Here is a 26,492-nt window from a genome sequence, read left to right on the forward strand (position 1 = left end):
ATAAGGATATGATATTGTACTGACATAGTCTGTTATAAGGATATGATATTGTTCTGACATAGAGTCTGTTATAAAGATATTATATTGTTCTGATATTGAGTCTGTAATAAGGATATGATATTGTACTGATATAGAGTCTGTTATAAGGATATGACACTGTTCTGACATAGAGTCTGTTATAAGGATATGACACTGTTCTGACATAGAGTCTGTTATAAGGATATGATATTGTACTGATATAGAGTCTGTTATAAGGATATGACACTGTACTGATATAGAGTCTGTTATAAGGATATGATATTTTACTGATACAGAGTCTGTTATAAGGATATGATATTGTTCTGACATAGAGTCTGTTATAAAGATATGATATTGTACTGACATAGAGTCTGTTATAAGGATATGATATTGTTCTGACATAGAGTCTGTTATAAGGATATGGCACTGTTCTGATATAGAGTCTGTTATAAGGATATGATATTGTACTGATATAGAGTCTGTTATAAGGATATGATATTGTTCTGATATAGAGTATGTTATAAAGATATGACACTGTTCTGATATAGAGTCTGTTATAAGGATATGATATTGTTCTGACATAGTCTGCTATAAGGAAATGATATTGTTCTGATATAGAGTCTGTTATAAAGATATTATATTGTTCTGATATTGAGTCTGTTATAAGGATATGATATTGTACTGATATAGAGTCTGTTATAAGGATATGATATTGTTCTGACATAGAGTCTGTTATAAGGAAATGATATTGTTCTGATATAGAGTCTGTTATAAAGATATGATATTGTACTGATATAGAGTCCGTTATAAGGATATGATATTGTTCTGACATAGAGTCTGTTATAAGGATATGATATTGTTCTGACATAGAGTCTGTTATAAGGATATGATATTGTACTGATATAGAGTCTGTTATAAGGATATGATATTGTTCTGACATAAAGTCTGTTATAAGGATATGACACTGTTCTGACATATTGTCTGTTATAAGGATATCATATTGTTCTGACATAGAGTCTGTTATCAGGATATGACACTGTTCTGACATATCGCTGTTATAAGGATATGATATTGTTCTGATATAGAGTCTGTTATAAGGATATGCTATTGTACTGATATAGAGTCTGTTAAAAGGTATGATATTGTTGTGACATAGAGTCTGTTATAAGAATATGAACTGTTCTGACATATTGTCTGTTATAAGGATATGATATTGTTCTGACAGAGTATGTTAGAAGGATATGATATTGTTCTGATAAAGAGTCTGTTATAAGGATATGATATTGTTCTGACATAGAGTCTGTTATAAGGATATGATATTGTACTGACATAGAGTCTGTTATAAGAATGTGATATTGTACTGGTATAGAGTCTGTTATAAGGATATGACATTGTTCTGACCTAGAGTCTGTTAAAAGGATAAGCCACTGTTCTGACATAGAGTCTGTTATAAGGATATGATATTGTTCTGACAAAGAGTCTGTTATAAGGATATGATATTGTTCTGACAAAGAGTCTGTTATAAGGATATGATATTGTTCTGACATAGAGTCTGTTATAAGGATATGATATTGTTCTGACATAGAGTCTGTTATAAGGATATGATATTGTTCTGACATAGAGTCTGTTATAAAGATATGATATTGTTCTGACATAGAGTCTGTTATAAGGATATGATATTGTTCTGACAAAGAGTCTGTTATAAGGATATGATATTGTTCTGACATAGAGTCTGTTAAAAGGATAAGCCTCTGTTCTGACATAGAGTCTGTTATAAGGATATGATATTGTTCTGACAAAGAGTCTGTTATAAGGATATGATATTGTTCTGACAAAGAGTCTGTTATAAGGATATGATATTGTTCTGACATAGAGTCTGTTATAAGGATATGATATTGTTCTGACATAGAGTCTGTTATAAGGATATGATATTGTTCTGACATAGACTCTGTTATAAAGATATGATATTGTTCTGACATAGAGTCTGTTATAATGATATAATATTGTACTGATATAAAGTCTGTTATAAGGATATGATATTGTACTGACATAGAGTCTGTTATCAGGATATGACACTGTTCTGATATAGAGTCTGTTATAAGGATATGATGTTGTTCTGATATAGAGTCTGTTAAAAGGATATGATATTGTTCTGACATAGAGTCTGTTATAAGAATATGACACTGTTCTGACATATTGTCTGTTATAAGGATATGATATTGTTCTGACAGAGTATGTTAGAAGGATATGATATTGTTCTGACATAGAGTCTGTTATAAGGATATGATATTGTACTGATATAGAGTCTGTTAAAAGGATATGATATTGTTCTGACATAGAGTCTGTTATAAGAATATGACACTGTTCTGACATATTGTCTGTTATAAGGATATGATATTGTTCTGACAGAGTATGTTAGAAGGATATGATATTGTTCTGACATAGAGTCTGTTATAAGGATATGATATTGTACTGACATAGTCTGTTATAAAGATATGATATTGTTCTGACATAGAGTCTGTTATAAGGATATGATATTGTTCTGACATAGGGTCTGTTATAAGGATATGATATTGTACTGACATAGAGTCTGTTATAAGGATATGGCACTGTTCTGATATAGAGTCTGTTATAAGGATATGATATTGTACTGATATAGAGTCTGTTATAAGGATATGATATTGTTCTGATATAGAGTATGTTATAAAGATATGACACTGTTCTGATATAGAGTCTGTTATAAGGATATATTGTACTGATACAGAGTCTGTTATAAGGGTATGATATTGTACTGACAGTGAGTCTGTTATAAGGATATGACACTGTTCTGATATAAAGTCTGTTATAAGGATATGATATTGTACAGATATAGAGTCTGTTATAAGGGTATGATATTGTACTGACATAGAGTCTGTTATAAGGATATGATATTGTACTGATATAGAGTATGTTATAAGGATATGATATTGTACTGATATAGAGTCTGTTATAAGGATATAATGTTGTTCTGACATAGAGTCTGTTATAAGGATATGATATTGTTCTGACATAGAGTCTGTCATAAGGATATGATATTGTACTGATATAGAGTCTGTTATAAGGATATGATACTGTTCTGACATAGAGTATGTTAGAAGGATATGATATTGTTCTGACATAGAGTCTGTTAGAAGGATATGACACTGTTCTGACATAGAGTCTGTTGTTCCGACATAGAGTCTGTTGTTCTTATTTTCGTATTTAATGTACATGTATGTAGATGTACTTCCTCGACGTTGTTGAGTCATTGTATATATGACCACAATCACGTTTCTAGCAGGACAGTTTATTGTAGTGTCTGATCTTAAACACAATATAAAACTACAGTTTGCTACTATCAGATATTTAATCTAAAATGCAGCGATACGAAATACAAATAAAACTAAAACAATGTATATATGATTGACGGAGGAAATGTATATTTGATCGTCTTAGAGATAAAATTATAATTCGTAATCAGCCAGAGTTCAGAGTTATCGTTTGTTTAATGTAAGGCAAGTATTCGGAATGGCTGAGAATACACTGATGACCGATCATCATAATTTTTAGTAACTAGAGAGAAATAATCTCGTTTCTACAGGTTTCTGGCACCTTCGTTTCTATCATAACAGAAGACCCATCGTATCTTTTATTATGTCAATATTCAACTCACACAATGTCTGGTCAAACGTTATAGTTCCTCAAGTTAAGCTGACGATACCTTAGAGCACTGACTTCTTGGTATAAATTAGATTAGTTACCATAACTTGATGTAGTGAGGATGATGTTCTAAGACACATACCATACTGTGAGTATATTCGTCAATATCTGTGTGAGGGCAGCTCATTATGTTTTCTGCTCTTTTGAAAAAAAATGTTTGAACCTTTTAAAAAAAAGGTCTCCAATACGGATCAATCTACGATCATTTAAACGTGTGCACTACTGCACATTTATACCCCGTGACACTACATGGGGAAGCCCAGTAAACATGTATGACAGCGATGTATGTAAGTATTACCACTTTGTGTTCTAAAGTTGTACATTTTATTTGGAAATCCTTGTAAATCAATCAGTTAAGTGTTCTTCGTACAACATATTTGATATTGGTCTGAACAATATACAGTGTATCTACAAATTGTCACAACATGGCGCTAGAAGTAATCAACACCATGGTATATCACTGGCGTTAATATACCCTGCTAACCACATGTCTTTATAATTCCAACGATAATGTAACGGCATCTATGCTAACGAAAACATATACATATTACTGCAGTAACGACATAAGATGTAACACGCACATTATGTTGCTATAGTTACGCAGGTATGGCACATTGCTATAGTAAGGACACGAACACTCGCTATAAATAATGACAGCTTATCACTCTTTGCTATGTATAAAGACACGTTCACAGGTAATCATAATAACGACGCCACGTTTCAAACGTAGCTATAGTAATGACACCACTAACACGTCGCTTTAGTAACGAAACGATTAAGCTATTTTATAAAGATATGATAAGGATATGACACTGTTCTGACATAGGTTCTGTTATTAGGATATGACATTGGTCTGACCTAGAGTCTGTTGTTTTATGTAAGGCAAGTATTCGGAATGGCTGAGAATACACTTATGACCGATCATCATAATTTTTAGTAACTAGAGAGAAATAATCTCGTTTCTACATGTTTCTGGCAACTTCCTTTCTATCATAACAGAAGACCCATCGTATCTTTTATTATGTCAATATTCAACTCACACAATGTCTGGTCAAATGTTATAGTTCCTCAAGTTAAGCTGACGATACCTTAGAGCACTGACTTCTTGGTATAAATTAGATTAGTTACCATAACTTGATGTAGTGAGGATGATGTTCTAAGACACATACCATACTGTGAGTATATTCGTCAATATCTGCGTGAGGGCAGCTCATTATGTTTTCTTCTCTTTTGAAAAAAATTGTTTGAACCTTTAAAAAAAAGGTCTCCAATACGGATCAATCTACGATCATTTAAACGTGTGCACTACTGCACATTTATAACCCGTGACACTACATGGAGAAGCCCAGTAAACATGTATGACAGCGATGTATGTAAGTATTACCACTTTGTGTTCTAAAGTTGTACATTTTATTTGGAAATGCTTGTAAATCAATCAGTTAAGTGTTCTTCGTACAACAGTTTTGATATTGATCTGAACAATATACCGTGTATCTAGAAATTGTCACAGCATGACGTTAGAAGTAATCAACACCATGGTATATCACTGGCGTTAATGTACAATGCTAACCACATGTCTTTATAATTCCAACGATAATGTAACGGCATCTATGCTAACGAAAACATATACATATCACTGCAGTAACGACATAAGATGTAACACGCACATTATGTTGCTATAGTTACGCAGGTATGGCACATTGCTATAGTAAGGACACGAACACTCGCTATAAATAATGACAGCTTTTCACTCTTTGCTATGTATAAAGACACGTTCACAGGCAATCATAATAACGACGCCACGTTTCAAACGTAGCTATAGTAACGACACGACTAACATGTCGATAAAATAACGTCAGGAATAACTTGTCATTTTTAGTAATGACACCACTAACACGTCACTTTAGTAACGAAACGATTAAACTCGACATTCATGCTAATGCTACACATCATAATTATGAAAAAAGTATTGCACTACAAGAAATATACGCGGTATCAAGTAAAATTAAATTAAGCCTACTGCCCATTAGAAATCAATATTTCAGTATTAATGGAGAAAAATATGTGCATATCCTAACTAGTATTTAACTAATTCAAAACTTCAATGGCTGAAATGTAGAAAACAGATTTCTAAAAAAAAAGAATAAAAAACAAATCTTTATTTCAAATTTGCAAATAGATTGGTAAAAAACTAGATAATAACCAATACATTTTTGTAAAATTGATCAAAAAGCAATAAACACATTTACTTGTATCATATAATTGCGAAAAAATCTACAATCCCATCAATAAACACATTTACTTGTATCATATAATTGCGAAAAAATCTACAATCCCAACAAATCAATAAACATGCACAGATTAAGTTGAATAACTTGATAATACTATAAAGCAGTACATGTATAACGCCAATCATCTAAAGTACCATGAAATACAGACCATACCACCGTATACTAAGTCAACTTTACTTGAAATTGACACTAACAGCTTGCCGACCTTGGTTTACATTGTAATTACTTTAGCCTTTTATCTTGTTCTTTTGTGTGTGTGTTTGATTTTGATCAGTGTTTCGGCATGCATATGTGCACGTAATGTATATATAAAATAAGCATTCGGGATAAATTCAGTGTCACGGTATGTAGACAAATCGTTACAGTGCTCCGTAGAACTTGTATTGAATTCCAAGTGTCGACAGTTGTTTTCCGATATGGTTTTCGAAGTTTCGGCGTTGATGATGTTCTATAAATATATTTTAAACAACGATATCTCACAATCTCGGTCCATCTAATTGCTTCATTGTTTACATTTTGAACTTTGAACTTTTATTACACCTGATAAGGACATGTACACGTACGTAGGACAACTCGGTGGCTCACATTTTTTCGTCACAGTCTATACCCCTGGTTCACTATACCTGTACGAATGACACACGACGTAGAACCTGATCAGTGGTTGTAGTTACTCCCGGTGTGGCATGGTATTTTGAAGCATGGTAAAATGAACATCGGTAGGTTGCCTTTCTTGGGAAACTGGTCAGTAAAAAGGGGATCTCGGTTAATTATGAAAATGTGAAGGCGTTGCTGAAATGGTCAGTTTCCCGTTCTAGAAAGGATGTACAGTCGTACATTAGTTTCGTAAACTATCATCGGGAGCACATACAAAATTTCGCCAGGTTGGCCGCTCCACTACATGCACTGACAGGACCAAAAATGGAGTTCTGTTGGACTTCTATTGAACAGAAATCTTTCAAAGATGTCCGGTCTGCACAATCAGTTTCACAATGCTGGGGTTCCCAGAGCGAGATGGGTTACTAGTATTCATCTTCGACACAGATTCTTCGAACGACTCCATTGGGACAGAACTGCTGCAAATTCAGAACCGTCAGGAGCGAGCGATTTGATATGGCAGCCGGGTGTTGACACAATACAACCCGAAAAGAACTATTGACTGTAAATACCTTTACTCGACAATATCGGAATTATCTCCTTTGGAGAAAGTTTGTTGTCCGGACTGATCATAAATAATGATACTAAAATAAATCAAAGCAATATGTTTTGTACTGGTAATTTAGCATTCGAAATTGATCAAATTACCACTACATGTAATTGAATTAATAATATTGTATCATTATTACATTTTATATCATAATATTACGTTGATCACTCTTCTCTTTACATGTATTCATATGGTGTGCTGATGCATAATCGCACGCTGTTACAATTTGTTTTCACCTATGGACCGAAAGGCCAAAGGAATAGATGAACTAACTAGTATAATGTACTAACGGAGAAAAGAAACGCAAGTTTATTTTCGATAGTTGTAATTTTACATGATTATTTTTTGATGTGTTCATAGTGCAGGTCTAAATCAGTAGCCTATGTACCCACCCCTGGCATCAGTCGCTGCTCTTACATCTCCTTTACATTGACCCCATCAAGGCGTTTATTGCCCTTTGAGGGATGTTATTTCACTCCTGAATAAGGTGATGAAAAAAGAGCTCATCCATTTACAATTTACAGCGCATACTATACAACAGGATTACACGGGGCATTTGTTACAGGTAAATGTACCACAAGATTACACTAGGACATATGTTACAGGGAAATATACGACAGGATTACACGGGATATATGTAACAGGTAGATATATTACAGGATTACACTCTGACGTTTGTAACAGGTAAATATACTACAGGATTACACTCTGACGGTTGTAACAGGTAAATATACTACAGGATTACACTCTGACGTTTGTAACAGGTAAATATGCTACAGGATTACACGGTGACGTTTGTAACAGGTAGATATACTACATGATTACACTCTGACGTTTGTAACAGGTAAATATACTACAGGATTACACGGTGACGTTTGTAACAGGTAGATATACTACATGGTTACACTCTGACGTTTGTAACAGGTAAATGTAAAACAGGGCTACACTGACGTTTGTAACAGGTAAATATACTACAGGATTACACGGTGACGTTTGTAACAGGTAAATATACTACATGATTACACTCTAACGTTTGTAACAGGTAAATATACTACAGGATTACACTCTGACGTTTGTAACAGGTAAATGTACAACAGGGTTACACTGACGTTTGTAATAGGTAAATATACTACATGATTACACCCTGACGTTTGTAACAGGTAAATATACTACATGATTACACCCTGACGTTTGTAACAGGTAAATATACTACATGATTACACCCTGACGTTTGTAATAGGTAAATATACTACATGATTACACCCTGACGTTTGTAACAGGTAAGTATACTACAGGATTGCACGGGGATATATGTAACAAGTAATTAAGAGCATTTCAATATATTGTAGAGTATTGATAATCCGATCTAGAATTGAGAAAGGAAAATGAAGAGGAAACACGAGGATGACTGTGAAGTAGTATATTCTCGGGTGAGTTCCACATGACTTCGATCTGATTAAAATACAGATCATCAGTATACACTATGTTATGACTGTGTATTATGATGATCTGTTTTCGGAAGAAGAGTACTTCATGACATCGAGATTATCAATATACATAAATATTATTTTGGTACATGAAGTAATCTCAGGGTGATTTCAGTGAAATGTTGAATTAATTATATAACAGTATATCTTGGTTTTGGAAAAATGGAATGGCCATGAACCTTTTGGGGTGGGGGTGGGGTTGGGGTGAAGGGTGAGGATTTTATATTATTTCACAAATACTGAATTTCACTCATACATATTTAACAGGAAATATATGTAATGATATGAAGATATATTAATTAATATTTGACAGGATGGTTCGAGTAGCTGCTTATTGTTTATTGAATCATTAACAATATCTTTTTTATTGATAGGTGGAGTCCCAACCTAATTTTGGTGAGTAAGTAGCAAAATAGATTCAATGAGGCGATAAATATATGGAGATTTTTGTTTTTTAATAACCAAATTTCGAAAACCTGTTATTCTATATAAAAAAATTATGACTACCAGTTCAATCAGTCACTCCAATCAGATAGGCGTTTTGACAATCAAACGACATATATTTTTATTATGGTATGTCCATCAGGCGGGATAAACGATAAAAGTTTTTATACGCGATATTTCATTTCGATGATATAAACGTGTACAACTATTTTCCATGTTTGCAGATACGTCAAACTTTATGTTACATTTGCAATGCATCTTAAAGTTTGATTATATATATGTTATAGGTAAAATGGCAATTGCTATCGGAGGGGAATGGAAATCTCTCGGGACAGCCCTGGGATACAATCTTGCGCAGTTAGATCATTTAACGGAAATTTACCATGAAAGACCTGTTAAAAGGAATCGCATTATGTTGGAAAAATGGTGGGAAGCTATGAAATCGGAAAAAGAAGGTTGCGAAGTTGAACAACTCCTGTCAAAAATTCTAGATGATTCAGGCCTCAAAATGATTGCAGAGGAGGAGCTTGCAAGTGGCTGTCGAGGTAAAATGCCAGTAAATATAAATGTATATCTCCTTCTCTTCTCTTAGTAACTTCAACACAAGTGAAATATACCCCTAAATCAGTGTCGCAGTAAGATAACTTAAAATTAATGTTACAGGATCAACAACAACTTATGGAATGGGAAGCCTGGTGTCAAAAATCATTTTTGATATTGAAAGCAGTATCAAGAAAGGTATGAAGAAAGCAAAACAGAACAAAACAAATGAAATAATTATTTGGTATATTTTAATCATTATAAAGTCTTTTTATATAAGACAACGATATGGGATTTTTTATCTGATTTAGTTGCCGTTCTTTTATCTCCTATTACACTGCCCAACGTCAGCCACTTTAGCTAATGTTCTCCACTGTTCAAGACGTCATTTCCCCCCAAGTAGTGACCTACCAAATTTATTAAAAAGACTTAATGTTATCCTTGCTTGACGCTTACATTAAAATGTATTCATAGTGACAGTGCAATTTAAAAAAACTTTGAATTAAGATTAAAAAATATATACGCAGTTTTAGTATTCAGAAATAGTTTCTGAGATATACCCTCTGATTACACTATATTTCAGTCATCGTATCTAAGGGAATACCGACATTTAGCTTGTTCTCTGGTCATGTCTCCCTTATGGCAGTTACATGTATCGTCCATCCATCCGAGGAGGTTTATTGATTCCGGCCCCTGACTAGATCGGGTGATTGAGTCTGCTCCCCCTAACAAGTGAGGGTTATTAAGCCCCCCATCCCCTCTCAAACCCGTGAAGGTTATTGATTCTGTTCCCAAACCGATGAGGGCTACAGAGTATTGATTTTGTCCCAAATAAAAATCTTTCTTAATCCCAGATAGCGGCCTGTCGGCCATTTTATTTGCTTGGTCAGACCCAAAACTGAATGTTCACAACAAGAGTCCAAAGGAAATCTACATTCGAAGCTTGAGATATATTTCTCAAGTACCATTCAGCAAATAGCGATGACAAACTTCAACAGTCAAAATCCATAATGACTACCTTTCGGTTATTTTGTTTTACCGATCAGACTTAAAACCAAAGAGACCATATCTTTCCAGTACGTCTCTCAGGAAATAGCGATAACAAAGATTGTTTACGGACGGATAATGATCGATTGACCTGTGACGTAGAGCGATTGAATAATAATATACCATGTGAAGATGTTGGGCTAAAATCTTTCAATTGTCCGGTTATCCATCAAGGTTATTGTTATTTGACCTTTGCTGCGTTATCATATGGCAGAAGGTCAAACGATGTAAAGGAACAATAGAATAGTACCGAACTGTATTAAGCACTACCTTCATTAGTGGATAGATTTATTGGGCTTAATATATGAAGTTGCCTTTAAGCTTTATATAGCTAACTTTATGAAACTTCTACTTTTGCAGATCAACTTCAATGTTACATTGAACAATGGAAAGTTCGCGATGAAAAATACTTTGAGCCAAGGTGCTTTTCGAAAATTAAAGAAACCTTTGTTAAAAATGGATGTTTGACTTTGATAGCGTCACCTGGAGATGGGAAAACGGCCACCTGCATGCATCTCGCTCTCCAAATGATGGACTGCGGTTACAACATACTTCCAGTAAACACATCAAAAGAACTGAAAAAGTGCAATCCTGCAGAAAGAACACTATTTATACTGGATGACCCAATTGGCACGAATATGCTCGAGGAAAGACGTATTCGTAGTTTGCTGAAACAGCGTATTCTATTTGAAAGCTGTATAGAAAAGGGCAACACAAAGGTGATTATAACTATGAGAAAAGGGTTGTACAAGGAAGCGAAACATTTCATTCAGGACAGTTTCCTGGGAAAGCATTGTTTCGATCTTTCAGCCGTGTGCAATCAGTTGAATCTAAAAGAGAAAGAGGGAATTATGGAAAAACATGGCCTACCAGCGGCCAAATTGCACATAACCGAAGACTATTTCCCTGGGTTTCCTGTTCTTTGCCATCTCCTGTCAGTGCCTGATATCTCTGATTCTAACGAGGTACTCGGCCCTGCTAGCGTGATCAAAAAACAAATAGAGGATTTAAGACGATCATCCAAAGTTCATCAGTATTGCGCATTGAGTTTACTTGCGCTTTTCGATGGTATCTTTGAAAGAGACATTCTATTAGATATGGAATGTAGCAAGACGACATCGATGAATTCTAATGTGATTGACATTATTCGTTCGTGTGGTTTGTCAACCAAACAAAGTACCTTCCGTCAACTTCGCGAGTCTCTTGATATAATGGAGGAGGTCTATGTCATGAAGGATCAAAATGGAAACTTCCAGTTCTTGCATGATTTGATATATGACGCCGTCGCGAGCGTGTATGGAGCCGAGAACATTCGAGTTGTCATTCAACATTTCAGTCCGGCGTTTCTGCGATCTCGGATTCGAATTGAACATATTGGATTTGGTCAGATTATGTTGTTACACAAAGACTTCGCCAGATTCGCTGAACGTATCTCTAAAGACCTTAAGGGGGGTTTCATAGTCGACGTCTTCACAAACCCGTCCATCCTAAATGCAGAATTCCAGAAATGCTGGAAAACATGTCTACTAAAGTACTCCGATGCCGAAAGGAAAAAGATGCTTTCGTATCAACCTGAGGTGACCATGTTTGATGAAAGAGAAATGAAGAAGGCTCTTGACTACGCTATCTTATCAGCTACACCTATACACTGGTTAAGTAGGCTTGGGATGTGCTCCTTTCTGCGTGAGATGCTAGAAACATTCGAGGGCACGTTTTTGAAGACATTGCCGGGGAATACCATGCCATTACATTTCGCTGCTGGCTATGGACATTTAGCCACGGTCAAGTTGCTCTTACATTTCAATGTTGACGTCAATGCAAAATCCAGTCTGCAAATTGATGAAAATTTGTCATCAATCGGTGAATATTACACGGGATTTACGCCCCTTTTGTATGCATGCAGAGAGAACCACGTCGACGTGGTTGACTGCTTGTTGAAGAATGGCGCCAATCCCGATCTGGTGCGAGACCATGGGGGCTCCCCAATGCTGATTACAGCAGACAAAGGGCATTACATCGTTATCAAGACATTATTACAACACAATGCAGATCCGAACATATGCTGCGAACATGGTACATCACCACTTTTCCTGACATCACAGGAAGGACATAGTAAGTCGGCCATAACTTTACTAGAAGGTGGAGCTTTAATTAATCATAAGAAACCTTCAGGGATGTCTCCTCTAGGCGTGGCTGTAAAAAGGGGTCATATAGACACTGTACTGCGTCTCCTGAACCGAGGCGCAAACATACACGTAGCAGATAACGATGGCAACACTCCACTCCACATGGCTGTACAGACAAGAAGGACAGACATTGCAGAGATGTTGATCTACCGTGGAGCTGACCCGACCTTGCGAAACAAGGGAGGTGACTCTGCACGAAGTATGTCATTGAAAATGGACGGAACGCCTTTAATCAAAACACTTCATGGTCTGCCAATCGGAACGGGTAAGATATGACACCAGATGTACAGAATACTCCTGGATACAATATTCAAAGCTGAGGAAATGAAACAATGTAAAATGTATCAATATCGGGGTACAACGGTAGTATAACAATACATACAATCAATCGTTTAATGTATACATGTGAAAAAGTAATGTTACAGTGTTTGTTTGAATTATGTTTTTGTGTATAGGAAAAATAAGTGTTGCTGTTCAGTTTTTCTGAATGTTTTTTCTATGCACATACATCTAGCAAAAACACACTTTCGCTTATACATTGCATTCTAATGATTGGTTTTGAATGCATAACTATAGCTTTTTCATGTTCACGCTCTCATTGATTGTTATTAAATTGATTTATTTGTAATACGCAGAAATACAACATTTTGAAATATTTTTTTATTGAAAGAGAATAACAACGTAGATACAATATGTTTAAACATACAAAACGTGTAAATCAGGAGAAAATAATACCACATTGTTAAAATAGAAAAAAAAAGTTTTAAAATGTTGAATACATACGGAAGTTGGTTGAACATGACATAATAAATACACATTCCTGGCGCACGATGTCTTGAGAAGTTCTTTCTCAGTATATGTAACTGAATTCATACTTTATACACGTAAAGAAAATTAAAGCTATGATGATCATGTGTAACCACTGTATCCTTGTCATATTTATCATCGCAGTAAAACAAGTTGGTGTTCGCCATTTATAGACGGCAAACATAAGCTAATCTTCATTATGGTTTGTTAAATTGTTTAACAAAATCCAACAATAACATTTTAATGAATTTTTTATTTCGTGGAGGACGGACCAAATATTCAATATGGAAAAAATTGTAGGTCACGATGGATGACATCAAATACAAAAATGTAGGTCACGATGGATGGCATCAAATACAAAAAAAAAATGAAGGTCACGATGGATGACATCCAGAACAAAAAAGGTCACGATGGATAACATAAAATACAAAAAAGTAGGTCACGATGGATAACATCAAATTCAAAAATGTAGGTCACGATGGATGACATCCAGAACAAAAAAGTAGGTCACGATTGATAACATCAAATACAAAAATGTAGGTCACGATGGATGACATCCAGAACGAAAAAGTAGGTCACGATGGATAACATCAAATACAAAAATGTAGGTCACGATGGATGACATCAATTACAAAATAATTAGAAAAACAATATCAAAAATAAATAAAATCAAATAATGTAGGTCACGATGGATGACATCCAAAACAAAAAAGTCAGAATGGATAACATCAAATACAAAAATATGTAGGTCACGATGGATGACATCAAATAAAAAAAATGTATGTCACGATATATAACATCAATTGCAAAAAATGTAGGTCACGATATATAACATCAATTGCAAAAAATGTAGGTCACGATGGATGATATCCAGAACAAAAAGTAGGTCACGATAGATGACATCAAAAACAAAAATTCCTATAAGGAATGATAGCGGTATTAGTCAATAAAGAACGCATTTATCCAGCTTTAATGTTAGTCTAAGTGTCACAAAACAACTATTGGTTACAACGTGATCACGTCCAGAGCATCCCCTGAATGTAATACGAATGTTTACAAAGCAACGCTTCAAGAAAAGGGGGTTTATTGCCGTTGACTATCAAATGTTTGTACAAACGAACAGCATTGTCATTATTATGGCTCATGACTCTAACATATATTATATCTCCACCTAATTTCATTGAGAGTTATGTTTGGGAATATCCACACGAGAACATGACAGTCACTAATCCTGTGATGATTAACAACACGAATACGTACAGTCTCAGAAAAAACTTATCCAATATGCGGGAAAAGTCTCTCCATGACAGATTCGTATCCATCCAAGCATTTCTCGTCGCAGGTTTTTGTTCACTATCCGATTCCTTTGCCTGACATTCGCTTACTTGTTCTACTTTCTGTTGATCCCAGTCACATACAGATACATGTCTATCACCAGGTTTCCTTATTGTGTCATCCAAGGGGACGACACTCGAACTCCGGATGTTTTTTCCGATGTGCTGTCCAGAACACTTCCAGCCGCTGATCATGATTAGGCACGCCATGTAACACTTCCGTACCGCTACTGTTACTTCCGCATCCGGGTCTTTATGGTAACATTCCAGGACAATAATGGATAGGAGGACAGCAACTACTCCCATGATTAGAACGATCATGGTGTACACGGCTGTAATGAGGAATGAATGTATCATATCACATAAGAACCGAAGCTCAAATAAGTTAGGTAATGTTAAAAAATAAAACAAAACAAAAAACAAAAAAAACAACCAATATAAGAGTGAAAAAATAAAATAATTAAAAATTTTAAAAAAAAAGACAAAAAAATAACAACAACAAAACAACAACTCATACCCTGAAAGGACGCTATGGTGACATCAAATAATTAATTATGATACCACGATGGTTATATATCTCTTTTTAGGCGACATGTAATGTGTTTGTAGACTTCGCGTTGTTTAAGCCAAAGATATCCATTTGATCTTGAATGAGTGTGAACGTAGAGAGGACGTAATGAAAAAAAAAAACATCAACGATTTAACGACAATAAGGTAAGTGGCAATTTATTGATGAGTTTGAGCGTATGACTTCTGTCAACTATTTATGATGTCGCAATACTGGTATTGGCGTAATGACAAGACATTGGTGAGTTTGAGCGTACGACTTCTGTCACCTATTTATGATGTCGTGATACTGGTATTGGCGTAATGACAAGACATTGGTGAGTTTGAGCGTACGACTTCTGTCACCTATTTATGATGTCGTGATACTGGTATTGGCGTAATGACAAGACATTGATGAGTTTGAGCGTACGACTTCTGTCACCTATTTATGATGTCGTGATACTGGTATTGGCGTAATGACAAGACATTGGTGAGTTTGAGCGTACGACTTCTGTCACCTATTTATGATGTCGTGATACTGGTATTGGCGTAATGACAAGACATTGATGAGTTTGAGCGTACGACTTCTGTCACCTATTTATGATGTCGTGATACTGGTATTGGCGTAATGACAAGACATTGATGAGTTTGAGCGTACGACTTCTGTCACCTATTTATGATGTCGTGATACTGGTATTGACGTAATGACAAGACAGATCATGCCATTTGCGTGAAATAAGTTTTAAATTTTACGTACACAGTATGGAGACACTCAGCGCTGCTGCCGGTATGTTTGAGGAGATAACCATCATATATACAGCATAGGCCAGCAGAACCGTCAAAGAATAGCCGATCTTCTCTCCGGAATCTGGAGGCAGTTTGAACACCAGGGCACTGAGGAAGGACAACAGCATTGTGGGAAGTATGGTGTTCATGAACACGTACAGAGGCCTCCTCCTCATAGTAAAGTTCACGTGGAGAGATGAATAGTCACCTTTGTCCCTCTCTGTGCTGCTCCTTTTCTCCTCGAGGGTATAATTCCGTAACTCCCATTCCCCGTTTTCCTGATAACTTTGTAATCGTATAGGGTCTTTGGAAAAATGCAGGTTAATCTCGCTATGAATAAAAAGATAATACTCATATTCTGTCAGTATTAGATTGATATAGTGAAGTGGTTCGGTTGATTAACAGTTATTCTGTAAGCCTTCTGTCGTCAGCATCTCCTCAGAATTTTGACGTGATAACAAATGAAAATATTGATTACTGTGAAAAAGGTCATTTAAAAGGCAAATACATATAAAATCTTACGAATGCTCACTCCAAATAGCTATATCTCTTCCTCACATCTATTTTCCCAATCCTACATCTTAATGTATTTCTATATTACTATATGATGTGTATATTTCTAAATTTGAAAACATTTTATCAAATGTACTTTGCGACTTACATAGTACAATACACAATGCAGTCAAACCTATTCTAAAGGTAATACAAGAAAACTTACATAGTACAATACACAATGCAGTCAAACCTATTCTAAAGGTAATACAAGAAAACTTACATAGTACAATACACAATGCAGTCAAACCTATTCTAAAGGTAATACAAGACAATGGTTGATTAAGGTTTCACATGCTCTCCCTTGTATCCTTTTTCGTTATTTTAAAAAAGTAAAAATATCATAAAGTGTATGAAATAAGATATAATTTATATTAAAGTTTATACTTAAGGCAACGTCTACGAAGAAATTGGTTCTTTTTCGGTCTCCAATGTGACAAAAGAACATGAAGATTAACCTGTATACCAAGCCCACTTTACGATACATGCCACTTTTCTCTGCTCCCTTTAGGGAGTTTATAGCTAGGCTTATCATCAATATAACATGATCTCACCTGATTCTGTAAGCACGTGTACTTATGATTAAGGAACATATCTGTGTGTCGAAAGGATAGAAGGTGACATCACAATAGCACTGGACCGTGAAAATGCCTGCTGGATTCCACTCCACGTTACCCGTATGTCTGACGCGCATAGGGACATCTGGATCACTGATGATTGACATGTCGGAGACGCTGGGAAATGTGACGTGAAACATGATTCAATGAAAAGGTTAAAGCTTAGTGAAACTAGATAAACAATTTACTTTTTTTACTATATATATATATTTCTTATCAATATGATTTAAGATTGATATCTACCTACGTTATAAGGTCTAAGACCATAATTGACTCCATTTATGTTTCGAATGGAATTTTTGTTTTTATTAAAGTGTGGTATACTATAACATATATGATATAATTCGGCGAAAAAAGCGTGAATAGCTCGGTATAGGTATTAATCTGTACTTTGAAAAACAAATTTGTAAATAGATCACCGCTAAATTAATTTAATTCAGTATATGAATGTATCACTGTATGCAATGCATATACTTTAGTTCGGTTATAGATGTGACATAATTTCGACGACAACCACTTCCGTGAATGTGACAAAATATCGGCATTATATCGAATATTTTCCTAAATGTAGCAGAATATCGGCGTTATATATCAGCAACTTTACTGAATATGACAGAATATTGTCGTTATAAACCACTTTCCCTGCATGTGACAGCATATCGGCGTCGTATCAAACGCTTTTCCTGAATGTGACTTTTACACTTTTCCTGCTTCCGTCTCATTTTTGTCTGAACAGATATTTTTTTTAAAGGTATTTAATTATTGATGTTTTTTTTCTACACAGATATTTTTTATCTTTCAAAGTTATACAGCTTTTATTTTTGATGTTATTCTATTACTATTGATCATTGATATGAAAACAAATTACGCAATTGAGGGATTGGGTATCAATCACAAATAGGTTTCAGTTTAAACAAAAAGGGTCTTAATGTACGCATTTAAACTTATTTACGGCATTAAGCGTTACTGAACTGGATAAATAGACACTATTGATTTTAGTGGAAAATATTTTAAAATAATTGTACGTTTCTTAAAGAAATCAACGTTACTCACGAATTCTCGATGTTGATGGGTGGAAGCCAAGTGTAACTCTCTGCGGTAAAAATATCGGGGATGGACCGTGATAGCTGTACCCCAGGCGTGCCTCTTCTGGTAAAGTTTGTCCATTCCAACCGTTCGTCCTTCCAGGTCTGTTTCGAAAATATATAAAATATGCCATATCTGTAATTAGTCTATTCCAACTTTTCTTCCTTCGATGTCAAGAATGCCAAATACCAAATACTAATTCGTTTTATGAAATCAAATTTGAATTTTAGATGATTTAAACTTCAATCTTATACATTGGGTGGATATTACATCATGTATCCTCTAGGACTCAATATGGAGATAATAGCATGCTCCACTGGTATTAACTTGGTTACTATTCTGTCTGTCTACCTTCGAAACCAGTTCGTCAAAGGAATCCACACTATGATGTTTCATTATGACTGTCATGTACTGTGTAAAGAGTTCAAATAGATACTAGTCGCACGCCCAGTACAATTGCATTCTCGTTTAAAATGTTGTTGATATCCTCTTTTGAAAGATTTGGAAACCTACCTTTGACAGTGTCGTCTGCCATCTTCGTTGTTTACACTATGTCTATATCGAGAAGATGTTTGTTTCAAGGGACACTACTGGTAGCTGGATGACACAGATATTGGTAATTTAATTCACCAATACCTTTTTTTTTTTTACTTTTCCCCAGAAGCGGTCGTTGATATTGTCTTTATATGTCTATGTGGCCTGCTTTCAACCATTGAGAAATGACACAATTATAGGAAAATCAAAGGAAACGTCGTTGATAATTCCCATCAAATAACATTATGGCGTTAGGATATCAGTAACACAATTAGGAAAGGACAATATTTAAAGAATAATAATGAAAAATCTCATTTCACATTGACAACAGATTAGAGGGAAATTGTATATATGACAATAAGACAACTCCGCTGGATGTATTAATTACTCACCACGAAAAGGAAGCCGGTCAGTGCCATCGTCTGTTTTTCGATGTCCTTTGGAAGTAGAGATTCATTGTACTAAATTCATATATATCATGTATCAGCACATCCTTGTAAATCATGTAGAATATATAACTGAATCATTTATTTTAATAATGTTTGTGGCATTGGTATAAGTTATAGATACATATGTCAAGAAGTAAAAAAGGGGAACTGAATTCATAAACTAAAACTGTAGTAAAACTGAAAATATTCAATGTGTAGCGAAGATATTTATATAATACTTTTAAAAAAAAAAGTATAGCTTTGAGGAAGTTGGTTAGTAAAGAATGGGGAAAGGGGGAGGCAAGGGGGAAGCTAATTTCATAGTTAAAAAATGTTCACGTTATATATGAGATGTCTAGAGATCAATGAACCAGTGCTGTGGTACAATATCATTCAATTCATAAGTATGTCAAGGGTTAGTAAGGATGGATGATCAATTAAAAATTGGTTGCTGCAATTGTAGGGGTCTATCATCTGATCAAATAAAACGTCAAGATATTTGTGTTACCTGTAAAAATAAATATGACATATCTGTCTTAATCGATACACATCGACTAAAGAGTCTGAATGTTACTGGGCTACTGAGTGGGGTTGTTACTGGGCTACTGAGTGGGGTTATACGGCCAGACTTTGCTCCTTTTCCAGTAGAGCAGGGGCATTGCTATTCTCTTTAAAAATACTGTTGAATTTGAAATCGCAACAAATGAAATTAAGGATCCAAACGGTAACTTCTTAATACTTGAAATTAAATTATTTGACTGGAAGATAACCCTGGTGGCTCTGTTTGGTCCAAATGATGATAACCATACTTTTTTTGATAACATACACCGTAAGCTCGAAACTTTAGATAATAATCCTATGGTAATTTGTGGAGATTGGAATGTGTCTCTTAATTATGACCTAGATACACTTATTTATAGGCAGAACAAATAATACCAAAAGCCAAAATAGAGTTCAGGAAATGATGGTTTCTTTAGATATTCTAGACGTGTGGAGAGAAGAAAATCAAAGAAGTAAAAGATATACTTGGAGAGGTCCACAAAAAACAAGCTAGATTAGATTACTTTTTAGTCTCTACGGATTTAATATCTTTTATTACAAATACTGATATAGGAATAAGCTATAGATCGGATCACTCTCCAGTCTCTGTTTCTTTTAAATTTGTTGATAAAGATAAAAAAAAGGGGGGTAGAGGTACGTGGAAATTAAATAATTCATTACTTCACGAAGATATATATATATATAGAAAAAGTTAAAGAATGTACCTCAGACACATTAAATCAGTACAGAACTAGAGATAGCACCTCCCCAAATGAATATACAATTGGGGAACAATTACTTTAGGAAACTATTAAATTAATGATAAGGGGCCTAACCATAAAATATTGTTCGCACAAGAAAAAAAATCGGAGCAGATGAGGAGCAAAAATTAGAACTAGAATTAAGAGATCTGTACTTAGGGGAAGGGGCTAATATAAATGAAGCCGAAATAATGAGGGAGAACTATAGCAAATTATAGAAGAAAAGATTAAAGGTATGATGATTAGGGCTAAAAAAAGGGATTTACAGTAAAACTTGTTTCAAAATTATAAACCGAGGATAACAAAGAAATATCAGAATTAGAAGAAATTATGAAAGAACAGGTAAAATACTACCAGGAGCTGTACAGAAGCAGGGATATAGAACTAGATGAAGTACATAGGCAGTCTTTTTTAATATTGAAAACCCGTATAACTATAAACTAAATGTGGAAGAATCAGTAGAGATGGCAGGTAAGCTTAGCAGGTTAGAATGCTTAAAGACTCTTAAAACATGAAAACTTCAAAATCCCCCGGCTTAGATATACAGTTGAGTTCTACAAGTTTTTCTAGAATGACATTTATGGACACTTAATAAACTCTTTTAATGAATATCTGGAAAAGGTCAATTATCTATTTCTCAGCCCCAAGGTATTATAAACTGTATTCCAAAAGAAGGTAAGTCTAAAATGCTTCTAAAAAAATAGTTAACTGTACATGTCCATCAACCCTGTTTTTTTTTGTTTTTTTTAACCATTAACTTAAATAAAAAGTTTTGTTCAATTTCAGTTTTGAATGAATATTACTATGCATATAAACATTAGTAACTGTACACGTCCATCAACCCTGTTTTTTTGTGTTTTTTTTTGTTTGTTTTGTTAACCATCAACTAAAGTTTTTTTCAATTTCAGTTTTTAAATGAATATTAATATGCATATAAATATTAGTTGACTGTAAATGTATATCAACCTTGTTTTGTTTAATTCACCATTAATTTAAATAAAAAGTTTTGTTCAGTTCAATTTTTGAATGAATATTAATATGCATATAAACATTAGTTAACTGTACATGTCCTTTGGTGGGAATTGATATGTTGTTACCCGGTACATGGACCCAATGGGGAAATATCTGTCAGTGACCGAGAATCACGGAGGGGTAATAAAGTTAAATACACATTTATATGTATTAATACTACAGTTTGGTATAATCTCAGTATGCTTTTTGCCATGTATTTGGATTATGATATCATGTATTATGTGAACATTGAAAAATAAAAAATAAATGAGATTTTTTTTTATATTTTAATAATAAAATTAGATCGCAAAGAAATGGCCATAAAATTCAAATTTTAAATGCATATTGAAAAAAAGACATCTTCGGTTTTTATGTATGTTAAAAAGACATCTTAAGTTTATGCTTATATTAAAAAGACATATTAAGTTAATATGTATGTTAAACAGACATCTTAAGTTTTAGGTATATTAAACAGAAATCTTAAGTTCATATGTATGTTAAAGAAAGACGCCCTCCGGATACTGTAACATGTATCTATATGAAGGTGCCGCGGTGGCTCTGGTTAAGGTGAACCTACTACCATCTCGGAGAGTTTGAAAAAACCCCACACAAACCAAACCATAGGAGACAAGTGAACAGTAACTTTATCGATCAATTTAGTAATACATTAGGTATGTAGAATAATGAGTATTTAACGACATCAAGGAGGTATTCGCCCTTCGATGACTCGTCACCGATGTAAGGAGTCAATATTAAACTACACGAAGGCGGTCTTCCGCACTTCTGTGACTCGAGTGTGAAGGTGAAGGTGTTTGTGTGTGTATGTAGAGTTGTGTTTGGATTTATTAGGTTTGTTCAGTTTGAGTCCTTGTAATGAATTAATTATGTACGTTTTACAAATTATAATTTTCTCTTCGCTACATTTACTGAACAGGTAGAATGAATTATAGATACATATACTATATGGCGCTTTTTTCTTTTTCAGAATGAAACTATTACATTTTTTCTTTTTATCTCTACCTATAATGGTTTTATACTCCTATTGATTTTAATGGAAATATTCTATCATTTAGATATATCTACTGCGTACTACTGGATTGGGAGATGGGGGGCTAAATAATTGCTATTAAATGGACGACACCTCCTTACCAGTTTGTTGATACGCTTCAGTCGAATAGACAGGTAGACATGTACAACGCCGATGGGACGAATAAACTTATCATAACTTAGTCGGTCGAATATCTTTAAACGTAATTCCTGCTCCACGTTCCGACTAAATGAGTCATAGTTTTCCTCTTCGGAGGATTCCTCACTAGCAGAACTGATGCTTTCCTCTGAGGTCGGGGCCGAAGTACTCTGCTGCGACAACACGCCACCTGTCAATACACAATACTATATTTAATGGTAGAGTGAATTAAAACGGTATATCGAAACACTTGCCTTTGAAAACTTTTAACCATCTTATTATGTTTATACTATATATCGATGTTTGCGGAAATCAACTGTAACAATTGATTACAAAAACATAGAGTCTTTTATACAAATATAAGTATCCATAAAGTATGAATGTCATTCATTAGTATGTAATTATATAGGATACCATTTGTTAGAATTTACTTTGTTAAAATATCGTTAATTAGGATGTCATTTGTGATAATGCTAGATGTTAAGACACCGTTAATTATGATAACAGGTAAGTTATGTTCCTTCCAAATATGTAATACCACAGTAAGATCGTGTCACTATCTCATTTACGTGATTCTGCGCCTGACACGTGACCTATGAGGAACAAATTCCATTGATATTATATCCGGTTTACGTATTAGAAACTGTTAATACCTACTTGTATACAAATATCTGTGTGCGGGATCAAACAACCTTAATCAATTAAAAAGAATTATATTCTGACATGACGAGTCTGACTGACTCACGAGCCTGATACCATCAGTTAACTCTGACGCGTACTTCAGATTCATTAGAGGGACGAACCAAGTAAGATCAATAATCGTCACTATCTAAGCGTTAGAAAGGTATCACAGAACTCAGTCTATAATGGGGACTGTTTACAGGCTAAAGAGAGATGTTAACAGGATGAAACAATCTTAATGGCATTAATTGATACAATAAAATAACTGTTGACACATACAGGTGTGACATTGTTGTTGATTTCTTGACATATTTGTTTATATTTGAAAAAGAAAACTACCTTATCAAACCCAAAGTTCTATTTTAAAAAGCCAAAGTTCTATTTAAAAAAGAACACTACTTTATCAAACCCAAAATTATGCATGTATTTTAAAAAGAACATTACATTATCAAACCCAAAATCTATTCTAAAAAGAACACTACCTTATCAAACCCAAAAAATATATCTTTAAAAGAACACTACTTTATCAAACTAAAAATTCTATTTTAAAAAGAACACTACCTTATCGAACCCAAAATTCTATTTAAAAAAGAACACTACTTTATCAAACCCAAAATTCTATTTTAAAAAGAACACTACCTTATCAAACCCAAAATTCTATTTAAAAAAGAACACTACTTTATCAAACCCAAAATTCTATTTAAAAAAGAAAACTACTTTATCAAACCAAAAATTCTATTTAAAAAAGAACACTACCTTATCAAACCCAAACTTCTATTTAAAAAAGAACACTACTTTATCAAACCCAAAATTATATTTTAAAAAGAACACTTCTTTATCAAACCCAAAATTCTATTTAAAAAGAACACTACTTTATCAAACCCAAAACTATATTTTAAAAAGAACACTACTTTATCAAACTAAAAATTATATTTTAAAAAGAGCATTACTTTATCAAACCTAAATCTCTATTTTAAAAAAGAACACAACGTTATCAAACCAAAAATTCTATTTTAAAAAGAACAATTCTTTATCAAACCAAAAATTATATTTCAAAAGAACACAACTTTATCAAACCCAAAATTATATTTTAAAAAGAAAACTACTTTATCAAACTGAAAATTATATTTTAAAAAGAACACTACTTTATCAAACCCAAAATTCTACGTTAAAAAGAACACTACTTTATCAAACCCAAAATTCAACTTTAAAAAGAACACTACTTTATCAAACCCAAAATTCTACGTTAAAAAGAACACTACTTTATCAAACCAACAATTCTATATTTAGAAAAGGACATTACTTTATCCAACCAACAATTCTATATTCAGAGTGCTTAATTTACGGTATTTTCAATAGTTTTATTATTTTAAGTAAATAATTGAATATAAACCTTCAGCATGTATGTTATAGACTATATAACATATGTAATATCAATAATTCAGAGAAGTGATATGCTTAATGAATTAATGATTTAACTAATTCAATTAATTTATATATCTACCTCGATTGATTGATATCATTTATTCCAAGAATATGTGATTTCATTCATTTGATTTAGTGATATGATTAATTCATAAGTGATATCATGAAATCAGTTTAGTGATATCACATTTTCTGGATAAAATGACGCCCATAATTAACATATTTCCTCAGCTATTTTTACTATGGACATTTCTTTATATGTTTATTCCTAGTAACTGCATGACCTTAGACAGTAATTAGTACCGTAATACAAAATGAATCTTATCGAACTTAATCTGTTAATTCTGTAAGTATATACAAGCAATGACCAATAGCGCTCCTTATAAGCAAATGTTACATATTTATAGAGATTACTGAAATATTTGACATTAATAACACGAAGGAATTGAGCAAGCTTTAATGCACTGGGTGACGAAACAGACTTATACATTGTGTAAGACTAGTAAGTGCTTAGATAAAAGGCACTTAAAGCCTTTATGATTTTGTAACATATAAATCATAACAAAATTGCAAAACTCACTTTACTCTCCACTCTCTATATTCAAATGAGCTGCGCGAAAATGTGTCATTCACACATGCGCAAACTGGTTTGTTTTGAAGAATGAATTTACAGAATATTGCAATTATAGAATTACTAGTAAAAATCCTTTAAATAACTGAACAAGAACGTGACATATCAACAGTGCACATCTTTAAAGTAATAATAGTAATGATGATACTATTATGTTAAAAGTTGCCATTACATATGATCAAATTATATTGGCACAAAATACATAATATATATAATGTATATTTGGTGTTTAAAGATCTAATTACCCTGTATTCGCGATCAGGAAAGATAGTTTGTACTAATTTGTATGGAATGTTTACTACAGAAAGTTAACAAGGCAGTGTTCCTTGAAATTATAACTCAAACTAGTTGAATTGCGACATATAAAGGCAATAATAATTCAAATAATAATTATCACTGTGAAGTTAAACAATCAAACAGTATCATTAAGACAATGGCAATAATGATATAATATTGCCTATAACGATCTCATGATTATTCTAATTATGAAAAAGGAGCCTACCTGTAAATAAAAAGACAAATATCCACTGTAGAAGAAAGAGCCGTGGATACCTTTTCCCCATCATGCTTCTTCGTATGAGCAGACCCTTATCCCATCAGCTTTATGTATAG

At 33.8% G+C, this 26,492-nt stretch overlaps 2 protein-coding genes across 2 annotated transcripts; one reads left to right on the plus strand and one right to left on the minus strand.

Annotated features, from left to right (window-relative positions):
• The first annotated feature begins 8,595 nt into the window (after positions 1–8,595).
• On the plus strand, positions 8,596–13,352 carry LOC117331380. The gene is made up of 5 exons (XM_033890079.1): positions 8,596–8,681; positions 9,113–9,134; positions 9,470–9,727; positions 9,846–9,920; positions 11,130–13,352. Exons 1-5 carry the CDS (start codon positions 8,637–8,639, stop codon positions 13,229–13,231), a joined length of 2,502 nt encoding a protein of 833 aa, XP_033745970.1. The 5' UTR covers positions 8,596–8,636; the 3' UTR covers positions 13,232–13,352.
• A 927-nt stretch (positions 13,353–14,279) lies between these two features.
• On the minus strand, positions 14,280–26,492 carry LOC117331381 (acetylcholine receptor subunit delta-like). Its single transcript, XM_033890080.1, has 7 exons — positions 26,383–26,492; positions 23,107–23,333; positions 19,610–19,654; positions 18,651–18,787; positions 17,535–17,714; positions 16,400–16,758; positions 14,280–15,428 (listed from the first exon to the last, which is right to left on the minus strand). Exons 1-7 carry the CDS (start codon positions 26,444–26,446, stop codon positions 14,950–14,952), a joined length of 1,491 nt encoding a protein of 496 aa, XP_033745971.1. The 5' UTR covers positions 26,447–26,492; the 3' UTR covers positions 14,280–14,949.

The sequence above is a fragment of the Pecten maximus genome, chromosome 7, assembly GCF_902652985.1.
Source record: "Pecten maximus chromosome 7, xPecMax1.1, whole genome shotgun sequence".
Classification (NCBI taxonomy): Eukaryota; Metazoa; Mollusca; class Bivalvia; order Pectinida; family Pectinidae; genus Pecten; species Pecten maximus.

What these genes read in the sequence shown, in the direction of transcription:
- LOC117331380 (XM_033890079.1), top strand. Translation starts at nt 8,637, where the DNA reads ATGAAGAGGAAACACGAGGATGACTGTGAAGTAGTATATTCTCGG. An exon ending in GGAGTCCCAACCTAATTTTG is followed by an intron (nt 9,135 to 9,469) that starts GTGAGTAAGTAG and finishes TATATGTTATAG; the next exon opens with GTAAAATGGCAATTGCTATC. An exon ending in TGAAAGCAGTATCAAGAAAG is followed by an intron (nt 9,921 to 11,129) that starts GTATGAAGAAAG and finishes CTACTTTTGCAG; the next exon opens with ATCAACTTCAATGTTACATT.
- LOC117331381 (XM_033890080.1), bottom strand. Translation starts at nt 26,446, where the DNA reads ATGATGGGGAAAAGGTATCCACGGCTCTTTCTTCTACAGTGGATATTT. An exon ending in TGAAGCGTATCAACAAACTG is followed by an intron (nt 19,655 to 23,106) that starts GTAAGGAGGTGT and finishes CTACTTCCAAAG; the next exon opens with GACATCGAAAAACAGACGAT. An exon ending in ACACGTGCTTACAGAATCAG is followed by an intron (nt 16,759 to 17,534) that starts GTGAGATCATGT and finishes TTTTATTCATAG; the next exon opens with CGAGATTAACCTGCATTTTT.